The sequence below is a fragment of the Schistocerca nitens genome, chromosome 4 (assembly GCF_023898315.1).
Source record: "Schistocerca nitens isolate TAMUIC-IGC-003100 chromosome 4, iqSchNite1.1, whole genome shotgun sequence".
Classification (NCBI taxonomy): domain Eukaryota; kingdom Metazoa; phylum Arthropoda; class Insecta; order Orthoptera; family Acrididae; genus Schistocerca; species Schistocerca nitens.
Window position 1 is genome coordinate 613,581,898 of NC_064617.1, and position 24,458 is coordinate 613,606,355.

Consider the following 24,458-nt stretch of genomic DNA (forward strand, 5'->3'; position numbering starts at 1 on the left):
ATGAAACGTCCCCTTTTTGAACAATTTTACTCGACTGTGCTTAAACTGACACACAATATTTTTTTTTTTAGCGCAACGCAATCTGACTTTCAGAATTCCCTACAAAAGAATGGCCCTGAGTAACATTAAACTATACCTTTCACAAATCACTAAATCACTTACCTCACAAAAATCTTCGTTACTCCCACTACTGCAATACTGCGAGCGCCACTACTGCCAGCTAAATAAAAGATTCAAACTATGGAAGGCACGAACTACTGATAGGGATAGTTAGCAAATGAAAGATATTAATAGAGAACAAACAATGTATTTACCTTGATATTATCATATATATATATATATATATATATATATATATATATATATATATATATATATATATATATATATATAGCAGTTCATGACAAATTTCAAAACTCCGCCATCTCTCTCCCCACATCCACCACTGCTGGCGGCTCACCTCCAACTGCGCAACGCTACGCGCTGTTCACAGCCAGCTGCCTAACACTACAATGGTTGAGTATTACAACAATGCAAAGCAACCACAGACTGTACACAGCACAGCCAGTGATTTTTTATACAGAGGTGGCGTTACCAATAAAAAAAACCTAAACAGCCTACTTACAAAATGAGTATTCTTTATTTCAGAAGAGGTATCATTTTTGTATTTTGGCAAGAAGTTCTTTTTCTTTTTGTTGCGACATGGAACTGTGATTGTTGTATTACGTTGAAGAGGACTACTACACATTACGCCTCAACAAAACGTAATATGTATCGTGAGAAGGTCTTTGGAGAGAGAGGTAGAATGGGCTAGAAGGGGAGATGGAGGGCCTAAAAGACTACAGACAATTAATAAAACAAACCAAAGAAATAGAAAAGTGCGTAGAGCACTTGCTCACTAAAGGTAAAGGTCCGAGGTTCCAGTCCTGGACTGAAGCACGTTTTTAACGTACAAGAAAGTTTTTTAAATTTTGTTCGATTTGTTGTCTCACACGTTGCTGTGCCCATAATACCGACGTTTTTTTCTCCGTTTTTAGGTTTCCATACCTCAATCGGTAAAAACCGAACCCTTATAAGGTCACTTTGATGTCCGTCTGTTTAACTGCTAGGACCCGTTTTTCTGATGAGTGGGTAGAGGTATAAAGTTTTAATTTATGTCCCATACTGCGGTCTAGTTTCTAAGTCAGTGCAATCAAAAGATACAGGAACACGGGCCAATGTCACATATTTCAGCACTCGCAAACTCACTCGTCAAAAAGTATAGGGTACTTCCCGTCGGCCCAGAAACATAAAATTGGATAAAAAGCTTGATTTCATAGAACAAACAAAGGAACAGGATCTGAAAATTGTTAATTTGTAATTCTACCACACATAAAAAATGTTTTCGTCGTCTTTTGTCCATCTGCCTATCCCACAGTTAAGACCCCTTTCCCCAGAATCGGCAAGGGTATCAAGTTGAAATTTTTCTCAAATAGTAAGATCCACAGTACCTTGGCAGTGCAAAAATTTTAAGCTTCTAAGCCAATACAATGAAAAGATACCGCCATATGTACATCGCATATTTTGATAATCGCCAAATCACTCATCACAATCACAGATGAACTGTCTATAAACATGTCGAGCCTGGCTGTCTAGCAGGAAAACTCGTGCCCGGGAACAGAGCGGTTGCTGGGTCGAATTTCGGTCTTCGTTTTAACATAGCCTTCGGCTCTCAACGGTGTGAAGAGTCGCCAGAAATAATAAGCGGTTCGGATTCCATGATCTGTAGGTCCCCTCTGCATGGTTGGAGAACTGTGATACTTAGGGACACGCAAGTCGCTGAAGAGGCGTCTAATAGAAAGACATGCGCCAGGCCCTTGAGCCACGCGAAATTACAATTTTTCAGGAAACTCATTACACAAGGTTGCATTAGAACAATCTGTTTACTACCTGTTTCGGTCTAAGACCATCATCTTGTACGAAAAGTTGGCCAGTGCAAATCACACGTCATTCACGTAGAAACATAAAATGAGATTTAACGATCAGTCTCATGAATATTAGCAATGTAGCGAATGATTTCTGTATCAGCAGTTTTCGTCGTACATAAGAACAAATAACTAAACGTATGTAATCAGGAGCTATGATTCTATAAGTCAATTTTTCGTAGCAGACGACGGTCTTAGAACGAAACCGGTAGTGAATAAACTCTTCTAATGCAGTCGTGTGGCATGCATACAGCCGCTGCTAATAACAGCCTCAAAATAATATTTGAAATTATTGTTACTATTACCTACATACGTATGTAGGTTTGCACCGAACCCCCAGAGAGCAAGTCCTACCCGCATTTGTCCGGTAATTTCCACCCCCGCCCCCTCCCCTCCCGCTTGTAGCCCCTGCATGAGTTGAAACGCTCATCAAGAAATGAAACTTTGTCGGGAGAGAGGGGCGGACATAAGCGTGAGGTGTGGTTGTAGGGGCCTGCGCGGGTCTGCGGTGCCGCTGCTGCAGGTGTTCGAGGTGCGGGACGTGGACTGGGCGCGCGTCGTCATGGCCGCCTGCTCGGTGCTCGCCTTCGCGCTCGTCATGGTCGAGGAGAGCGGGCCCATGCACGCCATCGTCGTCTCGCTCGCCGGTAAGTCTCTGCGCTGCCCGACCCTGGCTCGCACTCGTCCAGTTACGTCACGCAGCGCTTAAACCTGCTCTCCGGAGCACCACAACGCCTCACACCAACAACAAACGGGTCTTATTTTAGTTGACTTGTGTCTCCAAAAAACAAAATAAATCACTTTCTCCTTTCTCTCTGTCGTGGTTCATGGTACTACAAACAATTAGCTAAAGCATCATCTTCATCATCATCAACTCCTGCATACATGACTTGTAGACTTCTCCACACACAACCGCATTCTCACCCAAGTTCGACCCGTTTGTTTCTTCATGGCATCAATCCATCTCTCACTGTGTCGTCCTCTGTCTTCTTTGTCTAGAGATATCCATATTAGAATCTTCTTACTCCACCATTTCATCTCGCTGGTATGCCCGCCCCCTCCATTTTAATTTCCTGGAAGTCACTATTAAGTCCTCAACTCCTGTCTCCTTGCACATAATGAGTTGTGGAAGACACTTGTCGCAAATTAATTTATTGACGCGTTTCGATACAACATTGTCAGACATAACTGTGGTACAAACAAACAACTAGAATATAAAAACATGCTTCAGGAGACATACATGCACTATGGACAGCAGTTTCCATCAACACTTACATTGAAGTACAAAGAATAAATCACAGGAAAGTGGACACATAAGGTACGGCAAAATAGTTCTGTATGTGAAACAAGATGCCATACTGTCCGTACATAGACAAACGTAGCGGTAACGAAAACATCTGCCGTCATACATGGCGTTTGCAGTCATACAGACCACAAATGGCTCTAAAAGAACGTAACCACAATGAATATATCGAGAATCTATTGCATGAACTTGAAACCCATGGAGGACCCATGGAGGTATAAAACATAAAAAGCGCGAATTGTGCAATGGGCAAACTGAAAAATAAACAAATATAGCAAAATACACAGAGTTTATTCAGGATGTTAGCCGTTGAAATTATAAAACATAGACGATTTAGGGAGAGTATGAAGTACTTAGATTTTAAATAAAACATAAATTAAAACAAAGAGCAACATTTAACCAATTACAACACAGGCAATAATAACACAAAAGAACTTTTTACCCAAGTACATAGAACAGTAGAAAGGAAAACAAATACACTACTGGCCAATAAACTTGCTACACCACGAAGACGACGTGCTACAGACGCGATATTTAACCGAGAGGAAGACAATGCTGTGATATGCAAATGATTAGCTTTTCAGAGCAATCACAAAAGGTTGGCTCCGGTGGCGACATCTACAACGTGCTGACATGAAGAAAGTTTCCAACCGATTTCTCATACAAAAACAGCAGTTGACCGCGTTGCCTGGTGAAACGTTGTTGTGATGCCTCGTGTAACGAGGAGAAATGCGTACCATCACGTTTCCGACTTTGATAAAGGTCGCATTGTAGCCTATCGCGACTGCGGTCTATCGTATCAAGACATTGCTGCTCGCGTTGGTCGATATCCTATGACTATTAGCAGAATATGGAATCCGTGGGTTCAGGAGGGTAATACGGAACGCCGTTTTGGATCCCAACGGCCTCGTATCACTAGCAGACGAGATGACAGGCATCTTATCCGCATGGCTATAACGGATCGTGCAGCCACGTCTCGATTGCTGAGTCAACACATGGGGACGTTTGCAAGACAACAACCATCTGCACGAACAGTTCGACGACGTTTGCAGCAGCATGGACTATCAGCTCGGAGACCATGGCTGCGGTTACCCTTGCGGCTGCATCACAGACAGGAGCGCCTGCGATAGTGTACTCAACGACGAATCTGGGTGCACGAATGGTATAACGTCATTTTTCCGTGTTTGGCGACATCGCGGTGAACGCACATTGTAAGCGTGTATTCGTCATCGCCATACTGGCGTATCACCCGACTTGATGGTATGGGGTGCCATTGGTTACACGTCTTGGTCAGCTCTTGTTCGCATTGACGGCACTTTGAACAGTGGACGTTACATTTCAAATGTATTACGACCCGTGGCTCTACCCTTCATTTGATCCCTGCGAAACCTTACATTTCAGCAGGATAATGTACGACCGCATGTTGCAGGTCCTGTACGGGCCTTTCTGGATACAGAAAATGTTGGGCTGCTGCCCTGGCCAGCACAATCTCCAGATCTCTCACCAATTGAAAACGTCTGGCTCGTCACAATACGCCAGTCACTACTCTTGATGAACTGTGGTATCGTGTTGAAGCTGCATGGGCAGCTGTACCTGTACACGCCATCCAAGCTCTGGTTGACTCAATGCCCAGGCGAATCAAGGCCGTTATTACGGCCAGAGGTGGTTGTTCTAGGTACTGATTTCTCAGGATCTATGCACCCTAATTGCGTGAAAATGTAATCACATGTCAGTTCTAGCATTATTTGTCGAATGAATACCGGTTTATCATCTGCATTTCTTCTTGGTGTAGCAATTTTAATGGCCAGTAGTGTAGCTTACAGACTTTTTGTTGCATGCCGTTTTCATAGTTTTAACTGTCAAAAAATGGTTCAAATGGGACTTAGCTTCAGAGGTCATCAGTCCCCTAGAACTTAGAACTACTTAAACCTAACTAACCAAAGAACATCACAAACATCCATGCCCGTGGCAGGATTCGAACCTGCGACCGCAGCTTTCGCGCAGTTCCAGACTGTAGTGCCTAGAACCGCTCGGGCACTCCGGCCGGCAGTCAACAGTGTAGGAGTCATGTACACAAAAGTTTCATTTCAGACATGATTTTTTTTCCTTCTGATATTCAATACTCAACATTATGCAGCAGTTAGGTGCCGTAGGAGGTGTTATTAGAGGAAACGGACTTTTAGTGTCTGGGCCGCTGCTCCCGTGGACGAGTGTGTGGTGTCGTGCTGCAGGGGAAGAGGTGGGCGCACTTCCGCGGCTGCTGTCGCGGGAGTCGGGCTGCACGGGCACGCCGGTGGCGGCGGCCCTGTCGAGCGGCGTGGCGGCGGCGGGCCTGGCGTGCGCGTGCCCGCTGCGCGCCCTCGCCGCCCTCGCCGCCCTCTGCCCGCTCGTCGCGCACGCCGTCGCCGCCGCCGGCCGCATCCACAGCCACTACCAGCCGCTGAGCGGCAGGCGCACCACTCTGGGTGAGTACCGCGGCGTGCAAAGAGGGAGGCCCAGGAAGCGCGGATCCAAGTTGGATCATGAAGTTCCAACCTTTTCCCCACAGCTTCTGTTACATATGCGTTCGACACACATATTCCACACAAGTTCGCCTTCACCCTTTCTGCGCCCACCTCTTTCTCCCCCCATCTCTCTGTCATCATCTCACTCCTATTTGTCCACATCCTTCTCCCCACCCTTTACATCTCTCCATCCTCACTTTGCCCATCTCCTCCACCCGTCTTTTTCGATCACATCTTCTTCTCACCTCTCTATTGTCCTCCTCCTCTCTTTATCCATCTCCTCCCCCCCTCTTCCTTTACCACCCACTACTACCTGGTAATACATCCCCCCTGCCTCTTCCATCTCCCACCCCCCCTCCTCACACTCTCTGTCCATCTCCTCCTCCCCATCTCCCTGCTCATCAACGCCACAGGACTGTCTGATCATCCCAAAATCCTCACCTTTCTTTGTCCACATCATCCTCAGCTGTTATCATTGGCGCACATTGGTACCCTGCAAGGCGTGCTGATATTACTGCACAACACACCTGTCATGCCAGGCAGCGTATACATCAGGGCCGGCATTTTTGCCGATATCTGCACTCCTACGGGAGTTAGGAGGTGCTAAACTCCAAACTCCTAATTCTTATATAGCAGGTAGTATTATTACCAAGTTGAAATCGTTCTAGTGGTTGCATATATATATTTCCTGGGCCCTTTCTTATGATTATGAAATGTATTTACAGTTGCAAATACAAACAACCGTCAGCTGTATAATGGAATGTCGGCAATCAAAATTTGTGCTGGACTGGAACTCAAACACCGATTCCCTGCTTAATGCGAGCTGTCAGCTAAGTGCGTTGGCTATTCATGCATGACTCAGTGAACCCAAACTTCAATATGTCGTTGGTCCAACATCACAATATACACTCGTACACACATTACGTAATTCCCATTCAGGGATTTATCAAACTGTGAGATAAGCACAGCAATTCAGCCGGGGGGGGGGGGGGGGGGGGGTTAGCAGCAGTAGAATCTTCGGCTTTCTTCTGTAGCTATTCCAACGTGTGAGGATCATTTGATTACAACTAGTACTTAAATGTACCACACAGATAAAAACTACAAGAAGAGACGCGTGTTCGAGATGGCTAGGAGATTGCACTACCTCTGCAGTTTGTCCCTCCTCACCAAACACCTCATGCACTCGTAGGTAGGTTGTGAAAGGGTGTGTGCTATTGCATAGTCTTGATGAAAATGTCCATACAGTCGTTCATGTCCTGTCAGTTGATCAGCGTGTGCGCATACGGGTTAACATTAACAGTTTGATGAGATAATCGTATTTCCAAGCAGACACCAAACATTGCACAGAAAACACAATCTTGAGACTATGCAACGACTCTTCAAAGTGCTGTTGGGATTCGATGACGCATAGTGGTGTATATTATGTGAGTTCAAATATACTGACAGGACGAACGAAGTCTCATCAGAAGATATGAAAAATTACGGATCCAAAAGTCCTGATCCCACATCATTCAAAATCGACCATCAGAACCGACTGATGCATCGGAATCTCAGTTTGCAGCATTTTCTGTGATGATCAGTTCTTCCGCTCGTTAACAAAGGTTAATTTCTCTTTAGTCTTATGAATACAGTATCAGATCAAAAGTATCCCGACGTCCATCTGTAACGTGAACTTCGCCAATGTAGTAGTGTATTGTCAATACAAAAGCAATAACAGCAGAATCTGTCGGTCGGGAGGGTTCATTGGATTCGAATATGGACTAGCTATTCGATGTCATCTGAGTAACAAATCCATCAGAGATATCTCAACCCCTCCACACCAAGGTGACAAAAGTCATTGGATACCCCCTAATACCGTGTCGGAAATCCTTTTACCCGACGAAGTGCAGAATTCGACGTGGCATGGACTCAATAAGTTGTTGGAAGTCCCCTGTCATCCATAATTGCTGAAGTGTTGCCAGTGCAAAGTAACCTCTCGACTAGGTCCCGTAAATTTTCGTTGGGATTCATGTCTGGCGACCTGGATTGCCAAATCATTCACTTGAATTGTCGAGAGTGTTCTTCAAGCCAATCGCGAACAATAGAGGCACGGTGACATTGTCGTCTATAAAAATTCCATCGCTTTTTGGCTGTAAATGGTCTCCAAGCATCCGAACAACACCATTTCCAGCCAATGATCGGTTCAGTTAGACCAGAGGACCCAGCAGGACAGAGATACCAGCAGCTTGCACAGTCCCTTGTTGACAACATGGGTCATGGCTTCATGGGATCTGCGTCACACTCGAACCCCACCATTTACTCTTACCGCCTGAAATCTGACCAGGCCACGGTTTTTACAATCATCTAGGGTCCAACCGATATGGTCACGAGCTCAGGAGAGACTCTGCAGGCGATGTCGTGCTCTTAGAGGAGGCACTCATGTCGGTCATCTGCTGCCATGGCCCATTAACGCAAAATTTCCCCTACTGTCCTAACGGGTACATTCTTTGTAAATCCCACATTTATTTCTGCGGTTGTTTCACGCAGTGTTCCTTGCTTGTTAGCACCGATAACTCTACGCAAACGCCGTTGCTCTCGGTCTTTAAGTGAAGGCCGTTGACCATTGCGTTGCCCGTGGTGAGACGCAATGTATGAAATTTGGTATTTTCGGTACTCTTTTGACAGAAACGATCTCGGAATATTGAATCCCCTAACGATGTCCGAATGGAATGTCTCACTCATCGAGTCCCAGCTATCATTCCGCGTTCTAAGTCTGTTAATTCCCGTTTTGCGGCTTTACCCAGGCCGGAAACCTTTCCACATGAATCACCCGAGTGCAAATGACAGCTCCGCCAATGCACTGCCCTTTCATACCTTGTGTGCGAGATTCTTCCGCCATCTGTATATCTGCATATCGCTATCACACAATGTTTGTCAACTCAGTGTAAAGTGGCCCTAGTCGGTTGTTGGTGATGTGATTGTGAAGAGGCTACGCGAAGGAACATCAGCTAAACCACGACCACGCAGACTTCATGATGATGGACAGGGGCCTTCTAACTTTGCGAGGGTCTACAAAAAGTCATAAAATCGACAGAATGAATCAATCCTGAGTTACAATGTGCTACTGGCAGCTCAATTAGCGCATTGATTGTGTGTAGATAGTTAAAAATAATAGGGTACAATGATTGGGAATCTACTCATAAACCACACATATCTTCAGTCACTGCTAAGAGGCGGTTGAGGCTGTTTAATGAGCGGAAATGAATGGAAATGAGTGATTCGAATGATGAATCCCGCTTTGCCCAGTGGGAATCTGACAGAAGGGTTTGGGTTTGGAGAATACCTTGAGAACAGTACCAGCCATCATTTGTAGTGCCAACAACGAAGTATGGAGCAGGTTGTGCAACGGTATGGGGATATTTCTCGTGGTGTGGATGTCGTCCCTTTTCTCCCTATAAGAAAACGTTGAATGTGGAAGCATGTGAACACATTTTGCAACATTCTGTGCTGCCAACAGTAGAGGAAGAGTTCAGAGATGATGACTTGGTTTCAGCATGACAATGCATCCTATCATAGAGCAGCGTCCATGAGGTAATGGCTTGTGGACAATAACATTCCTGAAATGGACTGGCCTGCCCAGAGTTCCGACCTGAAACCAATGAAACATCTTGGAGATGACGTATAATTCACTCCAGACCCCAGCGGCCAACATCACTACTTTGGTTTCAGCTCTTTACGAAGAATGGGTTGCTGTTCGTCCACAGAGTTTCGGACACCTCATTAAAGTGTCCTCAACAGTGTTCAAGCCGTTAGAAAGGTGAAAAAGTGGACACACACACCACATTAATGTCCGCTAACAGGTGTCCAGATAGACCCGTCCAGAGGTTCGATGTTTGAGCCAGTTTGGATGTGGTTTTTAGGTATCCAACTAGGTGAATACCGCTTTGCTACCCACATACCATCAAGTTACTTGATTCTAAAACATTTCGAAAACGTTCACACACTTTCACATCGGATAACACAAGACACAGACAGATTGGATCTACAAATTCGTTCCTAGGCGGGAAGGGATGGCGGCAGCAAAGTCATCCTGCCTCTACCACTAACACTGCCAAATCCAGATTAACATGACTAACTTATGATCACAGGCCTAAGGCCAGGAAGAAGAAATACAGATGTCCGGACACTTTTCATCAGATAGTGTATTTTCCGTGGCAGTTTTAATTCGACCACCTTGATTACACCGCTACGTACACGCAAAAAAAGAATTCTTAGAAGAGATAAAAAGAAACGTGTTATGTGTGGAAAAGTCACAGGTGTGCCGTTTCCTCTTTATTAGTCCTTGAAATTCTCACCATCACTTCTGAACTCTGGATAGCTGTCTCTTAATTATGTGAACTACGGACAAAGTGTAACTGGGGACATGTGAACTGCAAACAGAGGATTAGTCAGCCAGTTAGAGGTTGGCTGATTGTCTTCCATGTTCACCACCGAAATTACAACTAACACATCAACCAACAAATACATCATTGACAAACATCGAATCGTCAGAAATATGTCATCCGGTTTCTTCTTCTTCAGTTCTTGAGGCAAAAACTGTAAGCTAATTCTGTTAACAGAAACGAAGCGATCGATGACTCTTTTCCTCAAGTCTTCTATCTGCTCCCGTGGCTATAACTTTGTAGGCGTTCGACAACTTCAGGTAGACATTACAAGTTTTTTTAGTAATTCAGATTGTAACTGGAGTGTTTGTAGCTATACATTATACCTCAAATATCGAAACAGCATTTACAAGCACATCTCAGATACCAACTTTCAACTCCTTCCGCAGTGGTACTTCCTGTAGAGGCTGGTACTTCCGTGTCCAGCGATGGGGCGGCGCTAGCCGCTGCGTCTTCCTATTGCCAAATTGTGTGGCTGAATCGAATGCCAGATTTGTGGTACCGATGGGCTATGATAGCACATATAGGACATAATGAAGTAGGAATGTGCAACACCAACATTAGAAGTGAGTAAACAAAAGTGAATATAATTGAGTGGATGAGCAGAACGACGTGTTTCTCGAACGTGAGTAAATTACTGTCCGCAGTTCACAAGTTTCAGCAGTGAGAGTGGAGGCGCGAATTATCGGATTAGTCGATAAGCGGATACGCCGGCTCGGTCCGCATTTCACATGGAAACATAATGAGGTGGAACCCGTGTATGCAGTTCACATGACACCGATTTGACGATGTACCACTTTGGCCAACGTTCACAATTGTTTTGACACTTCCTATGCAACGTGTTAACATCGGAATCTGAGTTGCAACAGAAGTACATCGTATTACTGCTAAGGGCGGATTATCATTACTACTAATAATATCCATGTCCAGGGATAACCAATTACATTATTTTGTTTATGTTGTGTTTACATGAAAGTTTTCACTGATGTTTGCAGTTTCTTGATGGCTGATTACAGTCTGAGTTAGCTGGCATGCATCTCATTTACGGGGAGATACGGTGCAACAGTAGAACAGCAAGGCGCCTTTTACACAGAACGATTTCCAATAAGTAGGTTACCAAATCAAATGACATTGCAAGCAATTGATGGCCGTCTCCGTGGAACAGGATCCCTTACACCAGACTGACAGGAAACTGGTAGACTTCATAATATGTGAACTTTTCACTTTGAAGTAGCTATGTCATAACGAACTGGGAAAACCCCTTTACCAGTACGCAGTCCACAGCCAAGGAAATAAATACCTCCATATCCAATGTGTGGAACGTCCTACATGAGAGGAACATGCATCCATTCAAGTATCAGAAGGTACAAGACCTATCAGCTGATTCATTTCCCCAACGCGTACAATTCTGTCAGTAATATTGACACTAGCAAACAACTGTAACTTCGAAACATGTGTTTGATTATTGAAGAGGCTACCTTCACAACGGAAGGAATATTAAAGAGCAGCAATAGCTGTGTCTGGCAGTTCCATCATCAGCATAGATTTATCATAAATGTGTGGGCTTGGTTTAGCTAACTGAGCTGTACGTTCTGCCTGAAATGCTCGGTGGAGAGAATTGCCTTATTTATTTCCTTGAAGTACTGCCGGAAACGGAGAATATGCCTCTAGCAGTCGGGCAAATATTATGGTTCCAGCACGGTGGAGTCCGACCACACTTTGCCGTTTATGTCACAAAACATTTAGAAAATTTTTCCCCCAATTGCTGTACTGGGACGGGTGGACCAATACTGTGGCCACCAAGTTCTCCCAGCGTCTTTCCTATGGATTTCTTTTTGTGGGGAAGATGAAGCGTTTGATGTACGAGACACTGAATGACAGTCAATAGGTGGCAGCACTGGCGCAGATCGCACACGCTTGAATATTAAGCTCGTGAAGATAAGTAATTAATTCTATAATAATTGTCAATTATGTAAATATTACAACGTAACGAAGTTAATTAGAATCTGTTTTATATTATCTACTGAAGGTTTCACTCGCGGCCGGTTTCCGCGTACTTTAGACGTAGGTTTACATACAAATTTAAGATATTTCTTTAAGTATTAAGTGAAGAATTTAGGTTGTTTCCATTACACAAACATTTAGTAGTACCGTATCTACCCGGGGAATTAAAGGTTTTAAGTTCTATCTTTTATTTCCTTCCAAAACGAGCATGCACGATCTTAGGCCTCATTTTTCGGGTATACAAGTTTTGATTTTTAACGTTAGTTTAATTGCATTACGTCCGCCCCCGGTAGCTGAGTGGTCAGCGATACAGAATGTCCAGCCTAAGGGCCCGGGTTCGATTCTCGGCTGGGTCCGGGATTTTCTCCACTCAGGGACTGGGTGTTGTGTTATCCTAATCATAATCATTTCATCCCCTTGGACGCGCAAGTCGCCGAAGTGGCGTCAAATCGAAAGAGTAGCACTCTGCGGGCAATCTACCCGACGGGAGGCCCTAGTCACACGATATTTTCTTTACTGCATTACGTTACTATATTAACAGTATACACGTATGTTAGTGTCCACATACACTTTACTGACTTTTGTGATCTGTAGTTAATAGAAAATTACCGTTATTGCCTGGATGAATTTTGTAAAAAAAATTGTAAACAACCATGAGCGGGAAGTGTTTGAGCTACCCTAGGAAAGTCAGTTCTGGGGTTCTGTACAGCTGCTGTGGCAGATGGCTACATTGGGGTGAATGTAGTGGCACGGGATTCGGGGAAGTAATCGGTCTCTTCCATGTTATTGCAGATTACGTTCAAGGGAAAGGAAAATAGCGGAACAGGAAGGGAAGATTGGAGCCCTTCAGGCTGAACTGGATGATGCTAGGGAGGAACTGATGAGGTGAAGGTGGCAGGAAGGCGAAGACAGGTGGGAAGTGTTAGCAAGGAACAGGGGCCACAGAAAGAGAACAGTATCAGACAGTTTCATCATTGGCACAAACAATAGATTTGCCATGCTGCCTCAGTCAGCTAAGGAACAGCTCAAGTAGATGTAAGTGTAGTCAGCACTCAACAGACTTTAACTAGGAAACCAACTGTTGCAAAAAAAAAGTAGAAAGTAGGAGGAAAGTTCTGTTCTTAGGTAGTAGCCATGGAAGAAGTGTGCGCCAGATTTTTCAGGAAAAATTAGGTGACAGGTACCAGGTCACAAGTATTTTCAAGTCCAGTGCATGTTTTAGCCAAGTGATAGAGGATATAGGATCATTGTGCAAGGGTTTTACAAAGCAGGATCATCTTGTGGTAGTGGGTGGAGCGGGAAACATTATTGATAGGGATCAGGGCTACAATATTGAGCGTGACCTGGTAAAAATAGCATCTACAACGAACCATGCAAATGTTGGCTTGGTTCCTGCTTTCATGCAGTATGACCGGCCCCAATTGAACAGCTCTATCAGAAGGGTCAATATGGAGCTAGATCAGCTGCTTCAGGTGGCTACTCTGTCAGGCATAGGTTTGGTTCCTCTTGATGGTATTGGTATGTGGGACTTCACAAGACAAGACTTGCATCTCAGTAGGAAAGGGAAGGGTAAAGTGGCTAGGATGATAGCAAAATCTTTAAGGAGAGGCGGGGCACTGAAACTCATGGGAGTACTTTTTTAGGCTAAGCTCAGTGTCCAAACATCCTACATTGATTGGAATTAAGATTAATGAAAATTTCAGACAGGCAGGTACTAGAGAAGTGAAAATATCACAAAATTCTCATGACTGTACAGTGAAAAATAATTTTAAAATATTGCATCAGAATATCAGGGGATTAAAAAACAAAGTAGATGAGCTTCTTATTTGTTTAGAAGATCTAGAAACTGAGGGTGGAATAGATGTACTATACCTGTCTGAACATCATATAGTCACAGGTATGAAAATGGTAAATGTAGGTGGATATAAGCTTTCAGCACATGTAAGCAGAGACACTATGCAGAGAGGAGAAGTTGCCACATATGTTAAAATCAGTCACAGTGTGAAAAACATGGAAACTAAAAAATTTTGCGTAGAGCAACATATAGAAGCATGTGTATGTGGGCTTAAACTAAATAATGGCACTTTCATAATTCTGGCAGTGTATAGGTCCCCACTGGGAAATTTTCAACTATTTTTGAAAAACTTGGATGCTTTGTTGTGCTACCTGTCAGACAAAGGAAAGCAAATTATTGTTTGTGGGGATTTCAACGTAGATTTTCTGAAAGAGTCCGATAGAAAGCTTGACCTTGAAGTATTACTTGGTTCTTTCAATTTGACATCAGTTATTGATTTTCCTACTCAGGTGGTACAGGAAGCAGTACACTGGTAGATAACGTTTTCATAGACCAAGATAAATTTAATCAAATAAAAACTTTTCCTGTTAAGAATGGTCTGTCTGATCAAATGCACAGCTAGTTACAGTGATATAGCTTCATACAGTAATGCAAAACAGTCCCCCAAAATAGTAAGTTTCATTAATGGTTTAATTATTCAAAATTTTTGGGAAAGTTCACAAGAGTTAAACTGGGAAGAGGTGTACAGGGAACATGATGCTAATTTAAAATTTAACCTATTTCATGATACCTTTGTGAGTATATTTGAAAACCGTTTCCTCAAGAAAACAGTGAAATATAATTGTAAGGAACCATGTAAAAAGCCATGGCTTACTAAAGAGATAAAAAGATCTTGTAAACAGAAAGGGAAATGTATCTTATAGCTAGAAGGAGTAATGATCCCGAAACAGTGAAACGTTATAGAACCTACTGCATTGTATTAAGAAAAGTTATTAAAAAGTACATATTTGTAAAAATGAAGTACTAACAAAATGTCAGTTTGGTTCTCAGAAAGGCCTTTCAGTAGAAAATGCTATATATGCTTTCCCTGGTGAAATATTAAATGTATTAAATAACTGAACATCACCCATTGGGATATTTTGTGATCTCTCAAAGGATTTTGATTGTGTGAATCACGAAATTCTTCTAGATAAGCTTAAGTATTGTGGTATGAGAGGGACAGTGCACAAATGGTTTAATTCGTACTTAACTGGAAGAATGCAGAAGGTTGAAATTAACAGTACAGATAGTCTGCAAAAACCAGCAGAGTCCTCTAACTGAAGAGGTATCAAGAATGGTGTCCCACAGGGTTCAGTCTTGGGTTCCTTATTGTTCTTAATATGTATTAACGACTTGCCACTCTATATTCATGAAGATACAAAGATAGTTCTTTTTGCTGGTGATGTAAGTATACTAATCACCCCTAGAATCAAGAATCAGCTGAGGAAATCGCAAATAATGTCTTTCAGAAAATTATTAAGTGGTTCTCTGCAAATGGACTCTCACTAAACTTTGAGAAAACACAGTTTGTACAATTCTGTACAGCAAATGGCAAAACACCATTGATAAATATACACTATAAACGGAAGTCTGTTGCTCAGGCAGAATATTCTAAATTTCTTGGTGTGTACATTGATGAGAATTGAATTGGAAGAAAGATATCAATGATCTGCTGAAACAGTTAGGTTCAGCTATTTCTGCTATTAGGCTTATTGCAAATTTTGGTGATAAACATATCAGTTAATTAGCCTAATATGCCCATTTTCATTCGCTGCTTCCATATGGCATCATATTTTGGAGCAATTCGTCATTAAGAGAGAAAGTATTCATTGTACAAAAGCGTGTAATCAGAATAACAGCTGGAGCCCACCCAAGATCACCTTTCAGACATTTATTTGAGGAACTCAGGATATTCACAGTACCTTCGTAATACCTATATTCTCTTACGAAATTTGTCATTAATAACCCATCCCAATTCAAAAATAACATCGAAGTGCATAGCTACAACACTAAGAGGAAAGAATGTTATTCGCTATTCTGAATTAAATCTCACTTTGGCATAGAAAGGGGTGAATTACGCTACGACAAAAATCTTTGGTCATTTCCCAAAAAGTAATAAAAGTCTGACAGATAGCCAACCAAAATTTAAAAGCAAATTAAAAGAATTTCTGAATGACAACTCCTTCTATCAACAGATGAATTCTTAGATATGAAGTAGTAACTGTAAAAAAAATCAATTAATTATTTTGTATAAAGAAAACTTACGTTGAAGTGACACATTCCACATCATTACGAAATGTCGTATTCATGATCTATGGAACAAGGATTAATGTACTTATGTATGTATGTAGAGCTGGCTGGCCGTTTGACTGAAGTCACAGCCATTAGTCGTGAGATGCCTGGTTTTTTTGAGTGTCTTAGACAATCATTAGTACACAGAAGCAAGTTGTCCATTTGTGTAAACGGACGATGTTTTCAGCAATGTATGTAAAACAGTATTCAACACACAGCAATTTCTGTCTCTTAACATCACTAGCGTCAAAACTTTCGTGCACCCCTAGCAAGTATATGGTGCACCTGTGACATTTTTGTCATGTACATCAATTTTCAAAATTTCACAGCTAACTCACGGAGAATAACGTAGCATGAAAACAAAGAGCCTCGATAGCGACGAGGAACTATAAAATATACAAGCAACGTTTAACATGGGATACCTTTCAACTACTTTTGTGAGGGCCTATCCATGTGGATGGGCTTGCGACCTGAATGTAACATTCCAGCTAACTAAGCATGGACTTCGCATGCTAATTAAATGTGACACACATGTTTAATAATAATAATAATAAAATAAGAGAGAGAGAGAGCGTATGTCTTCCGAATGTAGATGTATATTGCTAAGTGAAATAATGATAAACAAAGTTATGAGATCCTTTGTTATTACTGTTCTTAAATTAATTTTGTATCACATGTTCTTCTCAAATTCTATGATGTACAGTTCTCGAATACAAGGAGTCAGGATGTAAGAGCAGACATTTTTATATGTGGTACCTTAATACATACACAGATCAGAGAGCTGGTTCTGTTTCCTCTGTGTATAACCGTCTTCTGGCAAACACAGCGTACCTGATGTTTTCTGCATGGTTGTAACTGCACCACTAAGTGAACTCTGCCTGTCAGTATAGACTACCTGCGTTGTGTTCACACATCACTCTTCAACGCTTAACCTGCTTTCCAGGGGAAAATAAGCATTAAGGGCTTGCTCTTGCCACATGCACTTGGAGGTACTAACCAACCCAAAAACATGCTACACGTAATAGCTATAATTATTGGTCTAGAAATGACATAACCACTGATTTATTGTTGTTCCATATGCCGTCCCCAGTCGCGAATAGAAATATCTGCGCTTATGCTTTAGTTTTAAGTGATTCACCATATAACAAGCACTGTCTGAACAGGCCTTGAAGTCCCAATGGTACCGACCGGCCGTCGTGTCATTCTCAGCCTTTAGGCGTCAGCGTTGTCAAATGGTTCAAATGGCTCTGAGCACTATGGGACTCAACTGCTGAGGTCATTAGTCCCCTAGAACTTAGAACTAGTTAAACCTAACTAACCTAAGGACATCACAAACATCCATGCCCGAGGCAGGATTCGAACCTGCGACCGTAGCGGCCTTGTGGTTCCAGACTGCAGCGCCTTTAACCGCACGGCCACTCCGGCCGGCGTCAGCGTTGTCAGTTTTTGTGACTGGTGCCGCTACTTGTCAGTCAAGTAGCTCCTTAACTGGCCTCACAAGGGCTGAGTGCACCCCGCTTGCCAATATCACTCGGCAGACACGAACGGTGACCCATCCAAGTGCTAGCTAAGCCTGAAAGCGCTGAATTTCCGTGATCTGACGGGAACTGACGCAAGAACTAACGTCACGGTCTTTTCTTGCCCGCAACATTTTTTTCCCCTCGCTAGCCGAAAGGTTGCAAAATTCCTCATGTAAATCAGCTCAGTGCCACATGCAAATGCTTGGTTACAGAGGCTCACTCCTAATCTCACAGAAAACAGAAACTATTGCAAAGTATACGTGATTTTTCCGCAGACTGTCGGACGGGTGCATCGCGACTTGTAAAGCTTGTTCGTAATTTGATTCCTAGAGGCCGTATCGGTTTTACAACACGTCCGTCTCGTCTTTCTGAGCAATCGTTTCGGAAACTTACTTTTTGACACTTCTAAATCTCACAGGCGCATTTTGATTGAAACGTGGCCACTGAAGTGCAAAAGCCTTGCTCCTTTTCATAGTCCATCCTTCTCTGTCCATTCCTAATGAATTCGACGTCGACAGGACGTCAGTGTTTAAATTCTCTTACTACTGCTCCTTTCTATTTTTAACAAAATGTATGTAACTCAGAAACAGACAGCAACCTGCAGATGAATGTATACCTAATTGTTCGAAGTAAGCCAATAATTCCGAAACACCAAACCTAAACGGAGGTAAAAGTGCCTGATTTCGGAATCTCACGATGATGTATTGCAGGTGCTGTCATCCCGTGTCTCCAAGCCTTTTGCAAGTAAACCTCCCCCTATTGTGATTTCTGAACAGTATCCTTGCTATTACCCTGTGAAGTTTACTCATATCTACTAGCGAGTCCATATTGTCCCGTAAAACCATCTTCAATTTCTTCCCCTTTGACAACATTCCAGTCCACCATTACTGTTAGATTACCACGTTCTTTCAGAACGGCGCACCCTAGTACGAAAGTGAAATGTGAATGCTAAACAGTTTACACAAGAAACTGAAGATTTTGAAACATGGCACTACAGAAGAATACTAAATATTACACTACTGGCCATTAAAATTGCTACACCACGAAGATTACGTGCTATAGACGCGAAATTTAACCGACAGGAAGAAGATGCTGTGATATGCAAATGATTAGCTTTTCAGAGCATTCACACAAGGTGGCGCCGGTGGCGACACCTACAACGTGCTGACATGAGGAAAGTTTCCAACCGATTTCTCATACACAAACGGCAGTTGACCGGCGTTGCCTGGTGAAACGTTGTTGTGATGCCTCGTGTAACGAGGAGAAATGCGTACCATCACGTTTCCGACTTTGATAAAGGTCGGATTGTAGCCTATAGCGATTGCGGTTTATCGTATCGCGACATTGCTGCTCGCGTTGGTCGAGATCCAATGAATGTTACCAGAATATGGAATCGGTGGGCTCAGGAGGATACTACGGAACGCCGTGCTGGATCCCAACGGCCTCGTATCACTAGCAGTCGAGATGGCAGGCATCTTATCCGCATGGCTGTAACGGATCGTGCATCCACGTCTGGATGCCTTAATCAACAGATGGGGACGTTTGCAAGACAACAACCATCTGCACAAACAGTTCGACGACGTTTGCAGCAGCATGTCTGAGGTTACCCGTGACGCTGCATCACAGACAGGAGCGCCTGCGATGGGGTACTCAACGACGAACCGGGTGCACGAATAGCAAAACGTCATTTTTTTGGGTGAATCCAGTTTCTGTTTACAGCATCATGATGGTCGCATCCGTGTTTTGCAACATCGCGGTGAACGCACATTGGAAGTGAGTATTCGTCATCACCATACTGACGTATCACCCAGCGTGATGGTACGGGCTGCCATTGGTTACACGTCTCGGTCACCTCTTGTTCGCTATGGCGGCACTTTGAACTGTGGACGTTACATTTCAGATGTGTTACGACCAGGGCTCTACCCTTTATTAGATCCCTGCGAAATCCTACATTTCAGCAGGATAACGCACGACCGCATGTTGCAGTTCATGTACGGGCCTTTCTGGATACAGAAAATGTTCGACTGCTGCCCTGGCCAGCACGTTCTCCAGATCTCTCACCAACTGAAAACGTCTGGTCATTGGTGGCCGAGCAACTGGCTCGTCTCAATACGCCAGTCACTACTCTTGATGAACTGGGGTATCGTGTTGAAGCTGCATGGGCAGCTGCACCTGTACACTGCATCCAAGCTCTGTTTGACTCAATGCCCAGGCGTATCCAGGCCGTTATTTCGGCCAGAGGTGGTTGTTCTGGGTACTGATTTCTCAGGACCTATGCACCCAAATTGCGTGAAAATGTCATTACATGTCAGTTCTAGTATAATATGTTTGTCCAATGAATACCCGTTTATCATCTGCATTTCTTCTTGGCGTAGCAGTTTTAATGGCCAGTAGTGTAGATGGGCGGATCAACACACATAAACAAAAGTTTTGCCTCACCCCTTTATTTCGAAATTCATGCCATAGCATATAAAAACTGGCTCTCAGGCATGGGTGTATGTTCATTTTCAATGTTCCCAAATCACGAAAGAGAAAAAGAAAAAAGAAAACATTTGCGTAAAGACACGATTTTCTGTTTCCCCTGAGGGTTTTCTTATAGCAGTCTTGAGCAATGTCAGTACATTGTGGACAGTCCCCTGGCTCTGGTGCAGGTTTGAAGCCATCGTGGCATACCGTCAATGACATCATGAAACGAGCCCTGATTCAAATTGTCTCAGTCTTCAATGGCGATTCTGATTAAGCCTTACTGGTCGTTGTCGACTTCCAAAAACAGCTCGTTTCAATCGATCCCACACATGTCCAGCTGGGTTCACGGCAGGGGAACAGGCAGGCCTCTCCAGTCTGCTAAGGCTAACACGCTGAAGGAACATGTTCACGACAACAGCACGATGAGCAAGCGAGTTATCATCTAGCAACATGAAAGTGCCACCAAAATTTTGACGGTACGGTCCTAACCATGACTGCAGAATTTCGTCCTGCATCATAGAGCAATGAGATTGCGCTTACCAACCGCGAAAGTGGTATGGTGGCCCCATGTAATGCCACCTGATGACATGAGTCCACCACCACGTTGTTGCACCTGTGGCACACAGGGCTGGAGGTGTTCAGTATTATCAGATTGTTTCCAAACCCGTTGTTTGCCACTGTAAGGGTACGAACAGATCCGATTTTCGTCTATAAACAACACCCGACGCCCATCATTTGGCGGCCTTTCCGCAAGAACTTTGGTCCATCTGTAATGGAGTCCGTGGTGTTGTGGTGTACGACGTGGAGAATGGAGATCCGCATCATGCAATCATATCCTAACAGTTTCGTGCGATACGTAACGTCCTGTAGCCTCTTCGACCGTCGAATTCTGGAACACTCCGGCCACAGTTCATTTGACTCAAAAATCACAGATATCAGAAATCCTGTCCACACCTATCCAACGTGGACAGCCTGTGTGGTGTATGTCCTCAGTACTACCTGTCTATTGGAACCGATTCCACGACCACATCGCATCACTTCGACTCCTGTGCACTTCCCTGGTCGACACATCTGCGCATAATGTGACGATGCGGACATGATCATGACTCTCCTTTGTGGCATAATGGATGTTCACTCCACCATTCCATACACGTCTCTAGTGCGTCCCTACTGGACTTTATTCTTAACCGAAGTGTGAAACGTCCCCTTACAAAAATTATACATGACTGTGCTTAAACTGACACACAATATTTTTAGCGCAACGCAATCTGACTTTCAATAATCCCTACAAAAGAATGGCCCTGACTAACATTAACCTATACCTTTCACAAATCACTTACCTCACAAAAATCTTCGTTACTCGAACTACTGCAATACAGCGAGCGCAACTACTGCCAGCTAAATAAAAGATTCAAACTACTGAAGGCACTAACTACTGATAGGCATAGTTAGCAAATTAAAGATTTTGATAGAGAACAAACAATGTATTTACCTTAATAGTGTTCAAAAGTCATAATATATATAGCAGTTCATGACATCCATTCTTACAAATGTACTGTTTCTGATGAACACACGTCCAGATCATCCGCTCTCAAAACTCCGCCATTTCTCTCCCCACATCCACCACTGCTGGCGGCTCACCTCCAACTGCGCAACGCTACGCGCTGTTCACATCCAACTGCCCAGCTCTACAATAACAATGTTCCAACAATGCAAATCACCCATAGACTGCACACAGCACAGTCAGTAATTTTCATACAGAGCGCTACGTGGCGTTACCAACATAAAAAACTAAACAGCCTACTTACAAGTGCAGCAATCGAAAATGGCTCTGAGCACTATGCGACTTAACTTCTGAGGTCATCAGTCGCCTAGAACTTAGAACTAATTAAACCTAACTAACCTAAGGACATCACACACATCCATTCCCGAGGCAGGATTCGAACCTGCGACCGTAGCGGTCGCTCGGCTCCAGACTGTAGCGCCTAGAGCCGCACGGCCACACCAGCCGGCAGTGCTGCAATCCATGCGAATGTGTTCTACCCGCAGGCAGCCCAAATGGTTCAAATGGCTCTAAGCACTATGGAACTTAACATCTTAGGTCATCAGTCCCATAGGCTTAGAACTACTTAATTCTAACCAACCTAAAGACATCACACACATCCATGCCCGATGCATTTGAACCTGCGACCGTAGCAGCAGCGCGGTTCAGGACTGAAGCACCTAGAACAGCTCGGCCACAGCGGCGGGCCCGCAGGTAGCGGTCATGGTATCTGTGTGTGTTGTTAAAACGTCTGGGGTGACCACATCGGAACAAGAAGAGTCACGATAACAGCACACGTGCACGACATATTGGGATGACGCAACAGTTTTGTTGATAATGATCGAAGCAGACGAAATGAATTAAAATTTGTGCTGCGGCCGGGACTCGAACCCAGGTCTTCTTGCTTGCTTGCTAGGCAGAAATGCTAACCATTACACTCTCGTTGATGTGTGTAATAACTAAAGAGGAGGTGCTGTATAATTCAGGAAAAAATAAATAAATTTACTACACAAAATGAGTCCTAGAAGGTATGAGTTGGCAGAACATATTCTTGGGGAACTTTAGAGGGAGGCCAAGGGTTGATTACAGTAAACAGGTATGGGAGTGTCCTAAAACCACATAGTCAGCTAAAATGACGTGTATCTTATTTCTTATTAATGCCACAAGTGCCAGAATTTTATGGAACAAGGATACGTTCTTGTATTGGCGACACTGTTACGCCAGAAACGGCCGAGACGGTTAGTTTAGAGCTTAGACGCTTACGTAAGATGTGAAGAATCCGTACACATCGGGTTTTAGAAGTTGTGATAATTATTCTTCTTTGGCATACTACGCCTGTATCACCTGATTTGTAATATTTTTATACAAAATCTGAGTAAATACTTATTTTAGCAAACATTTTAAGCATCCTCCTGGGTATGTACCCTCACGTGTTTATGAGTAGTGTTCTTGTACACAGAATGCTGTAACTGTGAAAAAAATGACGTGCTGTGAATAGGGACTTACCCACAACCACAGTTTATGCCTCCTGTCTTTCCATTCGTTTCTGTTTATGATAGTATAACATGTAGCTTATTATTATTATTATTATTTTTATTATTACTGTTATTTTTTGTGATAATGAGTGGAAGTTATAAGAGAATCAATAATCGCCAGTCCTTGGATTCAGAGAGCATGCTAATAACAAGCAAATGGGTTGGCAACGTGCCTCAAAATGTTTAGTGTTCCTCAAGCTACTTTAAGAAGGCGAGTTCAAGCAAAAACAAGAAAACTGTAGCAACTAATAAAGGTTTGGATCGGTTCCGGCAAAATTGAATGATATACGAGAACTGACTTTTGAGTTACCCACGAGGAATGAAATTGGCAATGATGATGTTGGTGTCGATGATGATGATGATGATGTTCGTCGTCTATATTTTCGTGACTTATTTAGTCACTCTAACCCAAACATGGTTCATGTGTATTAAGTGCTAATAAGGGATCACAGTAAACGTTCTGGGGTTTCACAAACGGCAAAGATGTTTACATATGACGTTTTCAAGTAAATGTGGTTATCTATAGTACGTCAGTTTACCAAACGATGCTCATGATATGACACTGTGGAAGCTTTCTAAAAATACGTTATAATCTATACTTTCACACAATACTCTAATAAATGTTCAGGTAGCTACAAATAAATTTAAACAACAATGTACAACTTTTCTATTAAAGCCGACTGTGAAAAAGAGAATGCTGTGCTGAAAAAAAGGAACTGTTTCGTTTTTTTCTCACAGTCTGTTTTAGATATGATATCAGCACATTTAAACATCATACAAATTGTTTCTCCCAAATATATTCTTCCTCCTTATAACTAATTTCATATAAAAGTCATATACACAACCATGTACCATTCTGTTGTCTTCCTCAGACAGAAAACAGGAAAGATGTATTTATGGCTTATCAGAGTATGGTTAAACACAATTACGGAATTGAAGTGTGCGAAAATTTGTAATCCAACCCGCCTGCAGATGAAAACTACGCGAAATACTTTCACTGAAGCTACTATCCTCACAGATCCATGAGCAGGAGAGGTGTCGCATATCCCATATACCAATGGCCACAACCAGT

The 24,458-nt window shown here is 43.1% G+C and overlaps 1 protein-coding gene across 1 annotated transcript in view; it reads left to right on the plus strand.

The window, feature by feature from the left end:
- The window catches only part of LOC126252470 (uncharacterized), a 1,574,240-nt gene that overhangs the window by 1,545,541 nt on the left and 4,241 nt on the right, over positions 1-24,458 (plus strand). The window contains exons 9-10 of the mRNA XM_049953364.1: positions 2,454-2,611; positions 5,499-5,732. Coding sequence (XP_049809321.1) covers positions 2,454-2,611; positions 5,499-5,732 — 392 coding nt within the window. The remainder of the gene's footprint in view (positions 1-2,453; positions 2,612-5,498; positions 5,733-24,458) is intronic.